The sequence below is a fragment of the Plecotus auritus genome, assembly GCF_963455305.1.
Source record: "Plecotus auritus genome assembly, chromosome: 3".
NCBI lineage: Eukaryota > Metazoa > Chordata > Mammalia > Chiroptera > Vespertilionidae > Plecotus > Plecotus auritus.
Genome location: NC_137772.1, coordinates 207,364,892 through 207,384,079, shown reverse-complemented (window position 1 = coordinate 207,384,079; position 19,188 = coordinate 207,364,892). Strand labels below are relative to the sequence as shown.

The window sequence follows — 19,188 nt, the reverse complement described above, 5'->3', positions numbered from 1 at the left end:
AATATCCCATATTTCATCCCTAATTGATACCATCAGCATTGTGATCTGCCACTATAAGGACAAGGCTTGATTTTGTAGCAGTCCACATGCATGAGATAATCAGGAGTCATTCTTCCACAGGCAGACTCAGAAAATAAAGAGGAAGTTTGTCCCCTTGGATCAAAGGCTCCTATCTGGATTCCTGATACCAGAGCCACGATGTGTATGATCTGCACAAGTGAATTTACTCTGACCTGGAGACGACATCACTGCCGGGCCTGCGGAAAGGTGGGAGAGGATAACACCCATCTCCAGTGTGCTTTTTAATAGCTCCAGGCTGTATATAGTGAGGAAGCATATGTCCCCTTGTAAACCACTGGAGGGGAGAAAAAAAGATACCGAATCATAGGGGGTATTTTCTCTAAATATTTAGGCATGGGGCAATCTTGTTAGGGAACTTATTCCCTCCCACCTCAAGGTTACTTTAGAATGTCAATAATAGACAATTTTCATTAAAAAAAACCTTACAAATTCACAATTAAATAGATCTATACACACCCACACACACACACACAAAAGCCTAAGTGACCATTCCGATTAGTAGCTATGACATGCAATGACCACCAAGGGGCAGACGCTCAACGCAGGAGCTGCCAAGCTGCGGTGACTTGGCAGCTGCGGTTCTCGGGAGACGCACCCGGAACCAGAGAGGAGGGAGCTGGATTCCAGGGTGCGTCACCCGAGAACCGCCCTCTCTCAATCCGGGACCCCTGGGGGATGTTAGAGAGCCGATTTCAGCCCAATCCTTGCAGGCCAGGCCGAGGGACCCCACCTGTGCATGAATCCGTGCACCGGGCCTCTAGTTTACAGATAATTATTTAAACTACATTTATCTGGATACTAATTATAGTAAGTCCTCACTTAACATCTTGATAGGTTCTGAGATTTTAAGTGCAAGGACTTACAATGAGACCAGTTTTACTGGAAGCTAAATGATACAAGCCAGAATTAAGTTCCTGTGTGGTCACATCAATGTTATAATGAAATGACATTATTCAAGGACCTGCTGAATTTATAGGGAGAACTTTCAGTGTTGAAATTAGCACGAGTGATTTTTCTAAGTCTTCATGACCTCATTAGTAAACTGAGCACAGAACAGTAACAATGACATCTGAGTAATTGTAAAGGTTAAATGAGGTCTTATTTAGAGAGCATTTAATATAGGGCCAGACACTTGGGAGAGGTGGTCAGAGGCGGTCGTGGTTATAGCAGTGATGATAACAATGACAGCAATGATAATGAAGATAATACAGCTAACACAGGACTTACTGTGCACCAGGTGCTGTTCAAACATTTTGCACACATTAACTCTTTAGTATATTATTTTTTTTGCAGTAAACACTCAGTAATCATCTGAGGCCTCTGTATCTTCCATTGTGGTATTGTGTGTGAGTTCATTACATGCCTGAAGTCCATAGAATTGTTATTGAGAATCAATGACTGTAAAAATGGTTTTGAAAAGTAGGCAGCACTATACATTGTAACATACCTGATAATTCGGATACAAAGATTACTCTAAATTAAGTAATTCCAATGTGTTTTCAGATTGTATGCCAAGCTTGTTCATCAAATAAGTGTGGCTTAGATTACCTGAAAAATCAACCAGCAAGAGTATGTGAACATTGTTTTCAAGAACTGCAGAAATTAGGTAATATATAAGTAAAGACTTAACCCCAAGTTCCTTTAATTCCTAGATGCTTTCAAACGGCGTTCTGAAAGAATCATCTTAGACACATTAGCAATATAATTTGGTGATATTCATCTCAAAATATTGAGTATTTTGCTTTTCTTTGTTAAGCTCTCTTAACTCATATTAGTAATATTTCCAAGAGAGGTTGGACTAAAGTTTATTCTTACTCTGATCACAGTTTTGCTTAGAATACTAATTGTAGAAAAGTAATTATAGGATGAAATGCTTAAAACAGTTAACCAGGGAACTTTAACTCTCAAGTAATTTTGAAGTTTCTAGTTTTACAACTGTGCTCATTACAAATCATTTTTATGTATCTGTAAAGTAATTCTTTATGAAAGTATACCAGGTGTCACTTTGATAGCCTAATTTTAATCACTTGGACTGATTTAGTGAGGTGTTATTGTACATATAAATGTGTAGCTTTTCACTAAATACGAAATGATATATCATGTCTGCCTACTCATTTGCAGATAATCCATCCCTACAGTTAAGATGAATGCAGCTAGCAGGACTATTCAGGTCTATGTTTTAGGAAGAGACCTTTAAATTCCTGAAACATTTAGGCTCTAAATTTTTAAAAGATTACCTTTCATTTTCATGAAGAGTGGCTTGTCATCAACATATGAGAATAACTGAATAAAACTAGATGACATGCGATTTTTCTGTGTACGTTTTTCCCAAGAAGACATATCCATCTAATTACTCCCTTGCCAGCCTTTATGTTCCTCCATGTGTTCTCTCTGGGTATGTAGTATTGGCTGGAACCATTCAAAATACATGTTTTTGAACCCTCCTCTCCCATCATTCACACTCATTTGGTCAGTAAATTTTGTCAAGTTTATCTTTGTCTTTCTCTTGATTTCTTCATCTCATAATAAGGCCCTCATTATCTTTCATCTGGACTACTGCAGTAATTTCCTAACACAGTGGTCGGCAGACCGCAGCTCGCGAGCCACATGCGGCTCTTTGGCCCCTTGAGTGTGGCTCTTCCACAAAATATCACGTGCGGGAGCGCATGTACAGTGCGATTGACACTTCGTGGCCCATGTGCAGAAGTTGGTTTTCGGCTCTCAAAAGAAATTTCAATTGTTGTACTGTTGATATTTGGCTCTGTTGACTAATGAGTTTGCCGACCACTGTCCTAACAGATTTTCTTGCTACGAATCCTTCTTCCTTACCAGTGCCAGATTTATTTTTCTCAGTTCAGTCTGTTCATGTCACTCTCCAGCCTAAAAGGTCTTTCACTTCTCACAGCCTAAACAGCAGCAGTCCAGGTTCCTTAGAACCAGCCTTTTATTTCCAGCCTCATTAATCTCCAAATAGATAATCTGATTTCATCTCTCCCTGCTTTTTGCTTATGCTGACCTCTCTTCCTAAAGCATTCCTCCTCCTCTTTTTTGCTTGGCAAACTTAGTTATACCTTAATGGTCAACTCAAACATCTCATCCTCTTCTCAGCTTTTCCTGAATCTGTGCAGTCAAAACTAATTGCTTGCTCATCTTGTCTTGTAGCCCCTTTTATTTTTTTTTAAATTATTTTTTTAAATGTTTTCATAGAGGAAGGAAGAGGGAGAGAGAAATAGAAACATCAATTATGAGAGAGAATCATTGATTGACTGCCTCCTGCAAGCGTCCACTCAGGATCGAGCCTGCAACCTGGACATACCCCTGACCAGGAATCTGACTGTGACCTCCTGGGTTCATAGGTCAATGCTCAACCCCTGAGCCATGCTGGCCGGGCTTGTAGCCCCTTTTCTAGCACTTTGTTCATTGTAATACTATTTGGTCATGTATCTAGATACTAAACGAAATTAGATTTGTTTTATGAAGTCAGGAGAGAAGTTTTAAAAAATGTTTTTAAGTTGGTAGTACAGTGACATGTTTCACAATTCTGTAGGCACAAAAGGGTAATCCTTTCACATGGTTTAGTGTTGAAAAAGGATAAAATCATAGACAGTGGAAAGTCTTCCTCCCACTCAACTTCTGGCCATCTATCTTCAGTTGCCAGGGCCGTCAGTGCCACCAGTTTCTTAAGTATCCTTCCATGGATATTTTATGCAATAATGTTTATTGATCTGAATTAAATTGAATTGCAGAATGGTTACCACTGGTGTATAAGTGTGCTTGATTTCTTTTAGATCACCAGCACTCTCCTAAGATTGGCTCTCCCGGAAATCACAAATCTTCAAGTGCCTTATCATCAGTCTTACAGAGTATTCCATCAGGGAGGAAACAGAAAAAAATCCCAGCGGCTCTCAAAGAAGTAAGTGTCTCCATTAAACTTGCAACCTGATAGAGGCTGAATTATTCATATGCATATAATAGACTGTTTCTCATTCATAAAGGAAGATGTCATTTCCCACAACTATTAAGATATGCATTTTAATACTGGTGATGAGGTGTGGCTGATGCCTCACTATCTTGTTTAGTCTCCCATATGACCTGAGTCATTTAGAAAATGACTGTCAAAAAGTTTGCAGAATATTTTATAGCAATGATAGAAAGTAAAGATAACTTGGGCGCATGCGAATATTTTTTAAACAGTTTGCTTTCTTTTTTTATTTTTAATATATTTTTATTGATTTCAGAGAGGAAGGGAGAGGTAGAGAGAGATAGAAACATCAATGATAAGAGAGAATCATTGATTGACTGCCTCCTGCACGCCCCCTACTGGGGATGGAGCCTGCAACCCGGGCATGTGCCCTTGACCGGAATCGAACTCAGGACCCTTCAGTCCACAGGCCGATGCTCTATCCACTGAGCCAAACAAGTTAGGGCATGAATCTTTAAAATTACTTTGAGGAGACTCCTAACCAGAGGGAAGAATATGCAGAATATTTGCAGGCATTGGTTGGTTATATACAGCTGATAATCACTAATAGTAGGTTGTCATTCCTTTAAACTTAAAAGAAATATTTAAAAGGTGATAATTGCATATACTATTCGACCTGGCAGTGGCATAATCCACAGGCATCACTGGTATCCAATCCCAGTTCCTCAAATTCAAGTGTGCAGTCAGCCAGTGCCAGAGATCAGAAGTACTGCCTTTCTAGCCACTCCCCTTTTAATTAGTTTATTAATTGGTTCCACCTGTGCTAGTTTTGTGGCCAGTAGAGTTTTAAATTTATTCTCTTGCTTAGTTACTATGTGATAACAGCACACATTTATTATCTCAAGAGCTCAGGCATAGCTTAGCTGGGATCCCTGTAGGGCCACAATCATAGTGTTGGCCATTGTTGCATTCTCATCTGGAGACAGATTAGGGAAGGGTTTACTTCCATCCTCACTCAGGCTGTTGGCAGAATTCATTTCCTTGCAGTTGTAAGACTGAGGGCCTTGGCTTCTAATTTGCTTTTCCTAGAGGTTGTCTTCAACTCCTTGCCACACGGGCCTCCGACCATGGTTGCCTGTTTCTTCAAAGCCAGAATGGGAGACAGAGCTGTCTACTAGTAAGATTGAGTCTAATATAATGTCACAATCAGGGGAGTGATATCCCATCAGCTTCACCATATACTGTGGGTTAGGAGCAAGTCCCAGGTCCTGCCCACATTTAAGGGGAGGAGAATGTGCAACAGTGTGATTTTGCAACGGCAGGGGTCATGGGGAGTCACTTCAGGGTCTGTTCACCACACCACTAATTAGGCAATTTGTAAACTTGGCTATTGTTCCTGTGTTTAAAAAAAGATAGAAAAGTCGCAACTGCCGAATTATAATCACTATAAAAGCTTACTATATTTTGTCTAGAGATTAAAACGTTTCAGCCTTTTATCAACTAAGACAAACTCCTTTTCTTTCAGACCAAAATTTGGGGAGTAGAAAATGATCCTTAAAATCACCATTAATAGTAGAATTCTCTATTTACTTTTCTGTTGGTACAATTTTTTAGTTATTTCAGGGAAAGAGTTTAAGTTTTAAGTAATTTTCTTTAATTACCAGAATAAGAAGAGCAATAAACAGCATACACAGGCCCCAAAATGCAGTTTTAAAAAAGGCTTTTTGACCTTTGGAATTATTTTTCTTCTGGAAACCCAGAAAACACAGGCAAACCTGCAAAGAAAAACATACATACAAACCAGGTAGAATTCTAGGACTGCTTCTAAAAGGTATTTTTATGCAGTGGTAATTCAGTTTGGATAATAGCAGACTTTGAAAATAAACTTTAATTTTGAAACATTATTATTATAGTTACTGCTTTTAGAACCAATGATCAAAAGCAATTTCGTTATTTTAAATTTTTTGTTTGAACACCATTTAACTGTATATGGGATTTGCTTATCTAGGTATCAGCAAATACAGAAGATTCTTCCATGAGTGGCTATTTGTACAGGTCAAAGGGCCATAAAAAGCCTTGGAAACACTTTTGGTTTGTCATAAAAAATAAAGTGCTATATACATATGCTGCAAGTGAGGTAAGATCTGAAATCTAAATATGTATAATTTGGGGATCTTGTTTTATAATGCCAACTGGAAATAGTTACAATATTTGTTTAATCTGTTTTATGTTATTCGTTTTGCTTCTGGAGGGGGGGATGTTGTTACCTTTATTTTGTTATAATCTCCACCAAGGATATATATATGTGTGTGTATGTATATATATGTATATATGTGTATATATCCTATATAATAAAAGCCTAATATGCTAAGTGTCCGGACATCTGATTGGCCATTCAACCGAAGTATAATATGCTAATGATATGCTAAGGTCGCTCAACTGCTTGCTGTGATGCGCACTGACCACCAGGGGGCAGACAATCGACCAGTCGCCATGATGTGCACTGACCACCAGGGGGCAGACGCTCCAACCGGTAGGTTAGCTTACTGCTGGGGTCTGGCCAATTAGGACTGAGCGAGACAGGCCGGGCACGCTCTAGAACCCTCCCTTGATCCCTCCCCATCTGGCCAACCTCCCACGTTCCTCCCCAGCCCCAGTTGTACACCGGTGGGGTCCCTAGGGACCTGTGCCCTCTCGCAATCCGGGACCCCTTGGGGGATGTCGGAGAGCTGATTTTGGCCTCTAGTATATATATTATTGATTTTAGAGAGGAAGGGAGAGAGACAGAGACAGAAATATTGATGTGAGAAATAAACATCAATCAGTTGTCTCTCATTTGCATCCTGAACTGGGGATTGAACCTGCAACCTAAGTATATGCCCTAACTAGAATGGAACTCCCAACCTTTTGGTGTAGGGGACGATACTCCAACCAACTGAGCCACCCGGCCAGGGCATGTTGTTATTTCTAATGTAAATGGTGTCTTTGTTTTTGTCTTGAGAGCTCTTATTCAAAAGTATTAGGAATTTTCCATTATTAAAATGTAAGTTTGTTTGGTGTCATGTGACTACTTCACTGAAGGCAGAGGTGTTTATCCTTTCTGCCAAGCTCTGCTGGATGACATCCCCATGACTGTCCCCAGATTGCCTTGATCCGGCATCAGCGTAGATAATCTAAACTTCCTTTGGGTTATAAGAAGTTTCTGACTGTTTGCTTTAATACTGCCCTTTTCTCCTATCTGATCACCATATGTTCCAACATCTATGAAAACCTCTGCTCTAAGGCCCAAGCTTTTCCTTAGTGGGCCTGGCGTAAATTGCTTGCCCTTCTGAGCTATGTTTCCTGCATCCATAAAATCAAAGTAATATAATTACCTACCTCCTGTGGCTATAGGAAATATGTGAAAAACAATGCATGTGAACATACTGAAAACTGTCTAGCACAGTGTCTGACTTTTGGAAGAGTGTGTGGCTCAGTAAATATTGTTGAATAAATGAAAACTGGAGAAGTTGCTAGAGTTATCATTGTTTTATATCATTGTTTTATATATGTGTACTAGAGGCCTGGTGCACAGGATTTGTGCACTGGAGGGGGTGGCCCCTAAGCCTGGCCTGTGCCCTCTTGCAGTCTAGGACTCCTCGGGGGATGTCCGCCTGCCAGCTTAGGTGCACATCCCTCTCGCAGTCCCGGGCTCTCGCAGTCCGGCACCCCTCGCTCTGTACCCACCTGCAGTGGAGGCGAGAGAGGCGCCCGCCACCGCCGCTGCGCTTGCCAGCCAGCCAGCCTTGAGCCCGGCTTCTGGCTGATCGGCGCTCCCCCTGTGGGAGCGCACTGACCACCAGGGAGCAGCTCCTGCATTGGTCAGTGTGCATCATAGTGATTGGTCTTTCTGCGGTTTGGTCGATTTGCATATTACGCTTTTTATTATATAGGATATGAAATGAAATGATAGCCATATATAGCAAGAATTCGCAAATCTGAATTTTGTTTAAATTTTAAAACCCATCACCCTCCATGTCTTTTTAATTTAGGACGTGGCAGCTATGGAGAGTCAACCTTTATTAGGATTCACTGTCACTCAAGTCAAAGATGAGAATTCAGAGTCTAGAGTATTTCAATTATTGCATAAAAACATGGTATTTTATGTATTCAAAGCAGATGATGCTCACTCAGCTCAGAAGTAAGTAATTTAGACATATTTTCCTTTTATGCATGGAAGTGTGAGTTATTGTAAGGTAACCTACTTCGGGGACAACTAAGAATTTAAGTCAGGATCCAAATAAGAAATGTTTAGGATAGTATTCAAACTCTTTAGCATTGTTTCTAAAGACAGGCTAGAGTACCTGGAATATTTTCAGGAGGCAGAGAGGGAAAGAAAATAGGTAGTTCTGTCCAAAATATTTGTGTACGCATGACCTCTGAGGAAGCTGCATGATGCTGCTCTGCTGAGAGGAAGGGACGCTGAGGTATTTGACCTCTCCTTCAACGAGGGTAAGAATCTTCTCTTGAAACATTCCAGGATTTGGCAGTCCAATGATTCCATTGTGCTGGGGAACTGCAGGAGTTTAAACAGCTGCTTGCTAACTTCTTTGGGGAAAAGGTCAAACACATTAAGAGGCTCCCATGCTGTTCCCAGTGACTGAGTAGAAGGAATTAGATATCATTTAAAAAAATTTTTTTGAAATAGATATCATTTTAGATAGTCAAGACAGCAAGTCTCTTCAAAATTTCAAGAATATTTAGATGTCATGCGGTTGCTTGATATAGAGAAGTATATCTCATGAAATCAAGGTCCTTTCTGAACAAACAGTTCACCTCTCTTTCATTTGTTTTTTATTTTGGTCTCACAAAAGACTCATTTTTGTTTTCACTAAGAGATGCTAATCTTTTCTGAATAGACTCAAAAAGTGCATGCAGATAAGAATGCTTTAAGTAAACAAGGCTTTTCATTTTTAAGACAGTAAGAATTAATGTACCAGGATTACATATGTTCCTGGAAATTAATCAGGTAGTGTTACAAATACTCCCTCCCACCACCCCAACCCCCGCCAGTGTTAGGATATCTAGTCGTATATAGCTGCTACTCCAAATAATTCCTTTTGTGTACTGAAGAATGTTTTAAAATTATGTCATTTAGCTATTTTTTTCTGGAAAGATTTCATAGTAATAGTAATTGCCCCAATATTTTGTTAGATATTTCTCATCATTTTCATTAGTATTCATCACCAAACTGATAATAGTTATTGCTTTTGAATATACATCTTTTGCTCATGTCTTTAAATTGATAAGGAAATCACTTTATCAATTTGGGGGATGGAAGTGGAAGAAGGTGTAGGAGGATAAATGGTGATGAGGAAAAAAATAAAGAAAAAAGAATTTTAAAAAATCACTTCAAGACAGAATTAATGTAATTAGGTGAAGAGAACCAGCTTATTTGTAATTTAGAATTAATATAGGCTAAAGGATGCGTTTCTCTTTGAGGGTATTAATATCAAATGGGTTGCTTTTTTGCACATTACAGAATAGTAAAATATGTTAACTTCAATGGAAACTTTTGGCTTTTTTAAAGGCCTTTTTTATGGGATAAGATGCCATTTGCATTTAAAATTTTGAAAATTCTATCTTTGAAATTTTAGCTAAATCTGTCATATACTGCTTTTACTATTTAAACTGAGTGATTTAAAATGTTCCTAGTAAGTTCAGAAGCAGTTACACTATTAGGGAGGCACAAAGACACCACCTCCAAGTGTCTGAATAATTGCCACTATGAGTATGGTCAAAACTTTGAGACTAAAGGATTTTGGAAAGTTCTGTGAAACTGAAATACTTTTCTATTGCATACAAATTTTTTATCAGACTAGATGTTAGATTCCCTTTCATTGAAAATGTTAGAGCAGGTCTAGACTATGGATGCCTAAGGAATCTCTGGTTAAGGGAGAAGGAGACAAGGACAGAGCTTGCGTTCCTAAAAGCAGAACGGGTTGAAATAAAGGCCTTTAAAGATATAGCTACTTCCAAAACCAATTAAACAGGATCATCAGGACTTCATAGAACTTTCACACGAAATGGGTCCTTCCTCATGCCTCGTAGAAATAAGAGATGCACTTTTCAGTCCAAATTTTTGTCCAAATTATCAAATAAAGGATAGTTCCATATTTACGGAATTCTAGTTTGCTATAGGAAAGATCTTAAATACATTGTTAGGGTAACAGATTCATAGGCACAGCTATTATCTGTGTTAACATAACACATATCGGATAATTGCATTTTATGAATCTAACAAATTTCTCTTATTAATAGGTGGATAGAAGCATTTCAGGAAGGCACAATATTATAGCAGTATTGGTTTCATCTCTTCTGTGATTTCAAAAGGGTGGAATTTCATCAGAATGGAGTAAATACAGTATAAAAATTTAATACAAATGAACACTGCCACGATAAATGTAACCAAAATCTTCATCAAATATGAAAAATTATTTTGTTAGGTATTAAGAGTATTTTTAAATGTTTGTTTTTTCCATGTATGTTATTTATTAAAATTTTGATGTTTACTTGTCAGAATTATTTCTGAAATTCACACTGAATTCTAAAGTACCTTTTCTTTAGAAATTAGAAAATGTATCTTAATACTGTATGCTGTATTAACTTTTTGTGGCATAGTCCACACTGTTTTCTCAGTGTGTTTTACAGTGTTACATTGTAATAATGTTCTCACTAAGTCTTTGTAAATAAAAAAACACACATCAAGGAGCAAGTTTCATGCAATGTTTGGTTTAGAAATTATGATTAGAAAACTGCTTATGACAAAATTGTGTATCCTTAAATCAGTAAACTAAGATGAATTTTTATCTTTAATGGGAAAACACATGACCAACTTCTACCTCAATAACTGTGAAATGAAATTCTAATAAGTTATCCCAAGCATTTCTACTATGATGTACCTCTTTTGGCTTGAGATAATGATACATCATAAAGAAATTATAGCAGAGGGGAAGAGTCTGGATTTTTATTTAACCGAATATACTTTGGAAAGAAGATGTTTTCATTTGCAGAGGAACACAATTAACTCTATAGTCTACATTAATTAAATCTAAACTTTTTTTTAAAGCTACCAGTTCTACACAAATATAAGTGTATTGTTTTTTAAAATGTAAAATATGGCAAGCATTATTTTACATAATGTCCCTTATTACTGTAAGTGTTCTGAGCCCAAGTCAATAGTGGTATTTGTATCTAAAAAGAATGTTACATTTCCTTTGTGCTTTCAAAAATGAACTGGAATTACCATATCAAAAAAGCACAAATTTTAAGCCAGTATTAATTAAAATTGTATAGTATCCTTTTTTTAAAAAAAAGTTTTTTACTACCACTTTGTGTTATGTCCTCCTTGGTAAATTTTAAAAAATCCATTATTTCTTTAACCAACTGTCAGTGCACCTCATTAGGAAAGATTTATATTCATAATTCTGGTGCACTTATTGTTTAATATAGGAACTACTTTGTAAATAAAATTGATTCGCAGAAGAAAAATGAACACTGATTAAAGTCATTCCTGATGTTCATAGGAACATTTATTGACTAAGCTTACGCTATATGTAAATTATCCTAAAAGGCAAAATTAGTCATTGACTATTTCATTAACAAACACAAGAATTTTCCTTTCTTTTGCGTAAGGGATTTCTTGATTCACTGTGATATTTATGATTGCCAAGAGAATTCGAGTGCCTTTCTGGGGCCTTTTGAATGTTTTATTGTTGCAGCACCAGAGTCCCTGTTAAATCTAAAGTTGGCTCTAGTTTTTTTTCTGGCTATTGCTTGCTGTGGAATCATTTTAAACATTGTTGCAATCTCGCACACAATCCTCACATGCTACCTCTCCTGTCTTTCTGCTACTGTGGGTAAACTAATATTCTTTGCAGCTCATTAATTTTAATCAAGATAGCATGAATTGGGCTTCCATGTTAAAAATCCCTGCACTTTTTAGTATAACCTTTTTGGAGACCAAGGTTATACCCTATAAAGTATTTCCTTCTGCATCATTGGGCTTAGCACTTCACAAAACAGTAAGTTATTTAGAGTTCTTCCCCCTCCTCTGAAGCTCTCAACCTTCTGACTACAGGTTTGGTTTAAACCTCAGAATCTTAGAAAATATCAGGCAGGCTGTTCTATCTTTCAACAGTTGGCTGAATCAAGAACCAGTTATAAATCTAAATAGAAGAAACATTGCACAGACTTCTAGTAATTCTCCTAATTACATATGAAACTCATGTATGATTATACTAGCTATTGGCTTAGCCCCATGGAGGGTTTTGAAAAATATAAAATATAGCCTCTTGGGGAAGCTATGATTACAACCCCCACCCCATAAAGATGTCTTAAATGTGGAATAGTATTACATTCCCTTTCCCCCTTATCAATTCTCATAACTTACTAAAACTGATCAATTATTTATTTAAAATGGCTAATTCAATGTCAACCGAGAAACCTAATTATATACATGTTGTTGTAAAGCTATTAAATGAGGAGAAAGTATAAATAGTACCTACATCCCAAGAACACTGTATTTATTATACATGTGCTTCCATCAAACCCTTTTCAAGTATCTCCTTTTATTCATAAGGAGGAGAAAGAAGAGCAGTTATAAAGTTAAGCCAAAGGGATTCTGAAGTAACCTAGACAAGAGATGCCAGTTTAAACTAGGGGATGGCTGCATTCTTACGGTGTGTCCCCAGCCAGTGTTCCTCCTTTATCTATGGCATCTGTCAATGTAGAGGACCCACCAGAGTCCTAGGAAAAAGAATGTTTATTTTTGGGATTATCCCGCATTTTTGGACCTCTCTCCAACCTTTCCCCCCCTGTTCCCTAATGTATACAGTATCCTAGAGTCCTTTGCTCAAGACACTTAATTCTTTCCTCAATCAAAATGCTTAATTCTTTGTGTATGTAATAGCATTTCTTAAAATGAGATCATCAGAGCAACCTTTGTTTAATATAAATATATGATGAAACAAGTAAGTGAAGAAGACAACTTTAAAGTGTAGTTTTGTTAGCCAAATGTGTATTTTATATTTGATTGGTAGAATATATCCAGGGAAATAGGGAAAGCCAGGTATAAAGTAATTTAGTTAAAATGTAAATGTTATCACAGCATATGTTGATGTGTCTTGGAATGTGCTTTCACTGTACTGTTTTTGACGTTTGAGAGGCAGTGTAGTCAGATATAATCACTGGGCTTTCCAGAAGTAAATCCTATTTCTCTTACTGTACTATTCACTCCTAGAAGGCAGATGCTATGTCTAATGTCTCAATTTCTCACAAAATACCTACCTTCGGTCTTTTAAGAGAGAATATTTATTGAATATTGTTTGAATATTTGTTTCTTCTACAAAGGACATGATTCTCGTCTACATCTCAAACACAGCCCTCCAAATGCCTACATTACAACTCATTTCTTAGACCTACCCATTCCACCATCCTGCGAGGCCACATTTGCAACTACCAGTTGGACATTTACACACGAGTCCTTAAGCATTTTAAACTTTACATCACTAAAACTCGACTCACTTTTCTTTTAATCCGTTTATTTTCTTCTGTGATGGAAAAACAGCATTCTGCTCTCCAGAATCTGACTCCAAGTCTCAACAGGGCCCTCTGCAATTGCTCTCGTATCCTTTCCATCTTCATTGCCCTTCTGTTGTTCCATAGACCCTTGTTACTTCTTTCCAATGACTGGAATAACTTCTAATTTCAGTGCCTTCCTTGCACGGTCCCATTTTAAACACTGCCAGAGCCATCTGCTGAAGCATGGCTCTCCTTCCGTCCCCGCTCTTCCACTAGCTTCCCAGTGGCTTGGCATGGAACACTTCCTCAGGTATCATGCATTCCCGCTAATCCCAGCCCAACCTTTCTCTCTTCAGTTTGTTTTCTCTCCCACCCCCATTTCTGCCTATTTTCCCAAGACTTCTCTGAAGTTGATCCCTAGTCCTTCTCTTTCCTATTCCTTCTCTCCTGTTTCTTCAAACTAGATTTAGTTTTCCCTTCCTCTAAATTCCCATAGCCTTTAGCTCATAAACAGACTTTCGAATGGTACTTATCACATTCCCCCTCAGCATCTGGCAGAGTGCCTATAATTGTTGGATATTCGGTATTTGATAAATTACTTCAAATAGACCCCCCCTTTTTTTTTCCAGTATCCCCAATACACAAATATCATTCAGGAGTTTAAGCCACTTTTAAAGTTATTTTCTAAGAGAAAATCTTACCTACAACTTTTTCCCCCCTTAAAGAAAAGAGATTAATTTCTAGTAGTAGTTTTTTTTTAAGGTGAAGGTGGCAGTAAATTTTCAAAACGCCTCAATATATCAAATATCTTTTTTCTGCTGGGGGGAGAGATTTAAAAGGGGGCAGCCTTTTATATAAGTTGGTCATAGCATCTTGAAAACCAATCTTAAAATGCTATTGTTTTTGTAAATGACTTATGAATTTCTATAAATACTTTTTACGTAAAGTGATAATAGTCTGTATCTTATTGTCCATATAGAGATCTAGTAAGTCCTTTATAAATCAAATGTTAGCATTGTAAATAATGTTAATATATATTTATACAAAATAAATTTATCTACTTTTGGTGTGATGTGTTTTAAATCATAATTTTTTATATTATTTTTTATTTTCCCTTTTGTTCTCTTAGACCTTAATTTTTTTTAAGAGTCACATTTAAAAAAATTGACCTGTTTTCCTGAAGCATAATTAGGGGGCGGGTGCTCTTCTTCACCCACAAATGATGTTTCCCAAATGGCTTCTACTTCCACATTTTAATAAGTCAACCTACTGTAACTTATATAAATTAATTGGATGATAAGGGGTAACCACATGCATAACTATAAGCACTCATATTATGCACTGAGAATAGAGAAAAGGTCTCAGATTGCCTTTTCCATTGTAAATGTGCTTTCTTAACTTCCACTTTTGAGACCATCTTAAGGATTTGGGGGGGTGGAAGGAAGAGGGGCTGCCTTAAAACCACCAATTAGAATAAATGATGCCAAAGGAAAAAGGGGCCTTTTAGAGAATGTGGCCTAAAGTATATTTCTACTTGTTAGGGATATAGTTGCATGCCCTTTTTCTGTGTCCTGTGTCCGGCTCCTAGTTCCAGCAGGAAATGACAGAGAGGTTCTCCTTCCCAGTGTACCTTTGTTTTCCTCACTTGGGTTTCTGGCCTAAATCCATGACTGCTTTTCTAGTGCTGATCAATACTAGAGAAATTTTGAGGGCCCCTTCTCTTAACATCCAAACCATCACACAGTACTTGGCAGCTCTTCCTGCCACACCTCTGTGTCACAGGCGGTTACTGTCAGAATGTCATGTTCCATCAATACCTCTTTCCAATTTTTGGTTGGCCATCAGGCACTGTCCTATAGGGTTGGGAATACACGGCTGAGCAAATCAGACAAAAGCCTTCAGGAATTTTACATTCTAAGCAGTTATGTCCATGCACCATTTAGCAATTATACCTATTTACTTAACAAGAGCTGATAAGTAAAACTTTGCTTTACTACACAGGATTCTCCCCCAGTTTGTCATTTATTGAAGGGATTTTAAATATCTTATTGGGATTTACCCATACTTGTTATTCCTCTAATAAATGTTAGAGAGCCTATAACAGAGCCCAGTTTTCCACAATTAGAAACAGAATTGCCTAAAACTGATGAGGCTATCTCAATACTCAAATCTGAAAAGTTGTTTCAAAACCTTTCAGGATTGCCTGAGGCGCAGCAATGGCGGGGGCATTCTCCCTCCTCGCCGCTAGGGGGCAGTCGGTTTCGAGAGGCTCGGTCCTTTCATCTCTCCTCTCCGCCCTCCTCTCGCCTGTTCCCCAGACCACTCACGCGCAGGCGCGGACTGGAGCGCTTACCGCGGAGCCCAGAGGTCACGAACTCTGACCCCCTCCAAATACACAAACCCAGAAAGCTCCCTGCCCCCACTTTCCTCTACCCTCCCCCTTCATCCTTCTCCAAGCCACCTCCTCCCGGCACCCCCCAGGAGCCGTCGCAGCGGGACCGTCCGGTCCACGCCCGGTGCCGGACGCAGCTCGGCGGAGAAGCCGGTAAGAAGTGCCGGGTGCGGAGAAAGCTGCCGTGGCCGGGATGGGGGTGAGGGTGGGGATGGGGTCGGTGTTCCTTTCTCCCAACTGCCAACCGACGCCCCCCCCCTTCGCCCCCGCTCCCCAGTCCCGCCACTGTCTGCGGGCTTCGGCCGGCGGGCTGGCCCGGTCAGCGGCTCGGCGGCGGGGTGCTCGGGTTGGGCTGGAGCGTGGAGAGTGGCCGGAGCGGCGGGGCCGAACGCGCGGGGCTTCGAAAGGCTTAGGCTGTGGCCGGGGCGCGGGGCCCGGGGCCCGGGGCCCGGGGCCCGGGGCCCGGGGCCCGGGGCCCGGGGCCCAGGGCCCAGAGCCCAGAGCGGGGTCGGGCGGCGGGGCGCTGGAGGGAGTCCGCGAGCTGCTCGGCAGCCTCTCCTGCGGCGCCTTCCGCGGCGCCTCCCGCGGCGCCTCTGACCTTTCAACTGCAGGGAAAGCTTCCGTCGGGGCGCCGCTGCCGCTTCCCCGCCTCTGGGCGCCGCGCATCGGGGGCTTCCTTGGCCGGCGGGACGCGGGAGAGGCCGGCCTTCGTCCAGAGTGGCCCGAGCCGAGCCCCAAATCCCCTTCACTGGGGGCCCCTCGCTGATTCTCGTGCTTATAAGGAGGGACAACTTTCACAAGTGGGCGAGAGTAGTCGCTGCCTTCGGACCGGTATCTTTTGAGAAATAAAATGGAACGGCCCAAGCCGTTCCCTGCACTCGGGCATGGCCAAGTTTCCAATAGCTCTTTTGTTAAGAAACTCTGCCTCCCGCTTCTGCAGATATCGTTTGATGGATTGCAAATGTTGACAAGTTGTCTCGTAACCTTCACTAAGTAGGTCAGCCTGTTAAAAAAAAAAAAAGGAAAGGAAAAACAAAATGAATTGAAAGTAAGGCCTTATGGGTTTTTGTGCCTCTGAAGTTGTGGGTAGACATAAGACTGAGGGCTTTTTTGTTTTGTTTTAAGACTAAGGTTTTTGAACAATGCTGTGTGGTTCATTGGTATCTGATGATTGTTTTTAAATTGTGCTTATATGTGCAATGGGGAGATCTAAAAGGTATCTCTGTTTTTATTAAAAAAGTGGATCAAATATAATGAATGTCACCATTCCTTGTAGGGGTATTTAAGTCTTCTTTTAAGAAGGGTTTGAGGGAGACACAAATCAGTCAGCAAACATTCCCAAAATACTTCTTGCACACACACAGTATGAAATTCCTACCCTTGGGGAATAGAAAAGACAAAAGAAGCAGCATAGACTAACTAATAGTGTAATTACTGTTTTTTGCATTATAGGACCCTCTGCAACCTCAAAATCTTATGAAAGCCATGGACTGGCCTTCCAGAAAAATGCACCTTTGCATAAAAATTCTGAGTAAAATAGTAAAGTTAATAGAATTCTGTGCATCCTAGTTAACAACCTTAGTATACACAATAAATGCTGGACCTAGAAAGATTGGATTAAAAAAACAACAGCATTTGAACTGAGTGGGAAAGGTCAGGTGGAATTTAAATGAGGGAGGAGGAGCTTGGAATGGTTCGTTAGGAGAGAGACCCCTCTTGAGAGTGATAGCAGATCCAATGAGGAGAAGAAATCAGACTATAAAGAACTCTCCTTTGTATCCACAGTGCCTGGCATGTTACAGGGGCTTAGCAAATACTGGGGAAAAAAACACCTGAAGGGCCAAAACTTTATACTTTGACCATTAAAGAGACACTGATAGTTCTGATGTAGGAAAAAAGGGATGTGGTTCAGTTCTGTAAGCACCTGGGAATATTGCTCCTTGTCAGAGTTAAGGACAAAAAGATGACTTTTGCCTTCTTGGGACTTCAAATATACATAAAGATGGTTCTTGCCTTCTAGGGGCCTTTAATATACATAAAGCTGCGTATATTAAATATACACTCAGGAAACTCAATTCTGGCAGTAGCTGAAATTTTACCCAAAAGGTTCTTAACTTGAAGGCCTAGGACTAGCCACAGGAAGTTTTATGAACCCCTCAAAATTCAGCATATACCATCATTTATAGTGTAAATCAGGGCTGGGGAGCATCTGGCACACAGGCTGTATAAAGCCCGAGAAATTATTTGGTCTGGCTCTGCCAAGGCATTAAAGGTGAGTTAATTAAATGTTTGACCAAATATAGCAGGCTAATTTTTGAGTTGATGATTTTGTAAGGCCCTTGGCAGAAAAAAGGGTTCCCCACCCCTGGTGTAAGTGAATGTGAACTTGTGTTTCTTGGTGAGGAAAAGAATCAATGGAAACAAATATCCTCGGGTGAGGTTTAACCAAACAAAAACAAAAAAGAATAATTATTCCTTTTAAATCTAATTTTCTTAAGAAAACAATTAATACTATATACCTCTTTTCCCTGTTACTGATTTCCCCATCACTAGCCACTAGTTTTTTAGCTTTCCTTTAAGCTGGGAATAAAATCTGGACTGGTAATCCAAAACATACTTGATTCTTTTCAAATTGTCAGACCTTCCCCATCCAGAACATTCTGGCCCTGGACAGTGTGGCTCAGTTACTTGAGTGTAGTTCATGCACTGAGGTCACAGGTTCAATTCCTGGTTAGGGGGCATGCAGGAGGCAGCCGATCAGTGATTTTCTCTCATCATTGATGTTGCTATCTCTCCCTCTCCCTTCCTGTCTCTGAAGTGAATCAAAACAAAACACAAATATATTAAAAAATCAATAAAAACACTTAAAAAAATTCCGAATATCAGTACATTAGGGTAACTGGTAACCCCTAATATCTTTTGTTTCATAAACAAGTATAACAGCTTCCAGTCCTTAAGACTCTAGGCCTCAAGTTTTTTTGTTTGTTTGTTTAATATATTTTTATTGATTTCAGAGAGGAAGAGGGAGTGAGAGAGAGAGAGAAACATCAATGATATGAGAGAATCGTGGATTGGCTGCCTCCTGCATGCCTCCCCACTGGGGATTGAGCCCACAACCTGGTCATGTGTTCTTGACCGGAATGGAACCTGGGACCCTTCAGTCCGCAGGCCAGCTCTCTATCTACTGACCCAGACCAGCTAGGGCTCAAGTTTTTGTTTTGTTTTTTAATCC

The 19,188-nt window shown here is 39.6% G+C and overlaps 2 protein-coding genes across 5 annotated transcripts in view; both read left to right on the top strand.

Moving 5' to 3' along the window:
- The window catches only part of FGD6 (FYVE, RhoGEF and PH domain containing 6), a 121,469-nt gene extending 110,714 nt beyond the window's left edge, over positions 1–10,755 (top strand). The window contains exons 17-22 of the mRNA XM_080660255.1: positions 121–267; positions 1,585–1,687; positions 3,870–3,994; positions 6,012–6,140; positions 8,035–8,183; positions 10,304–10,755. Of these exons, the coding sequence (XP_080516381.1) occupies positions 121–267; positions 1,585–1,687; positions 3,870–3,994; positions 6,012–6,140; positions 8,035–8,183; positions 10,304–10,340 (690 nt within the window). The 3' untranslated portion in view covers positions 10,341–10,755. The remainder of the gene's footprint in view (positions 1–120; positions 268–1,584; positions 1,688–3,869; positions 3,995–6,011; positions 6,141–8,034; positions 8,184–10,303) is intronic.
- A 5,125-nt stretch (positions 10,756–15,880) lies between these two features.
- Positions 15,881–19,188, top strand: part of NR2C1 (nuclear receptor subfamily 2 group C member 1) — a 44,278-nt gene continuing 40,970 nt past the window's right edge. For 2 of the 4 annotated variants that reach the window (XM_080661197.1, XM_080661194.1), the window contains exon 1: positions 15,881–16,109. The gene's annotated coding sequence lies outside the window, so the exon portion shown is untranslated. The remainder of the gene's footprint in view (positions 16,110–19,188) is intronic. The other 2 variants (XM_080661195.1, XM_080661196.1) reach the window with 1 other exon arrangement.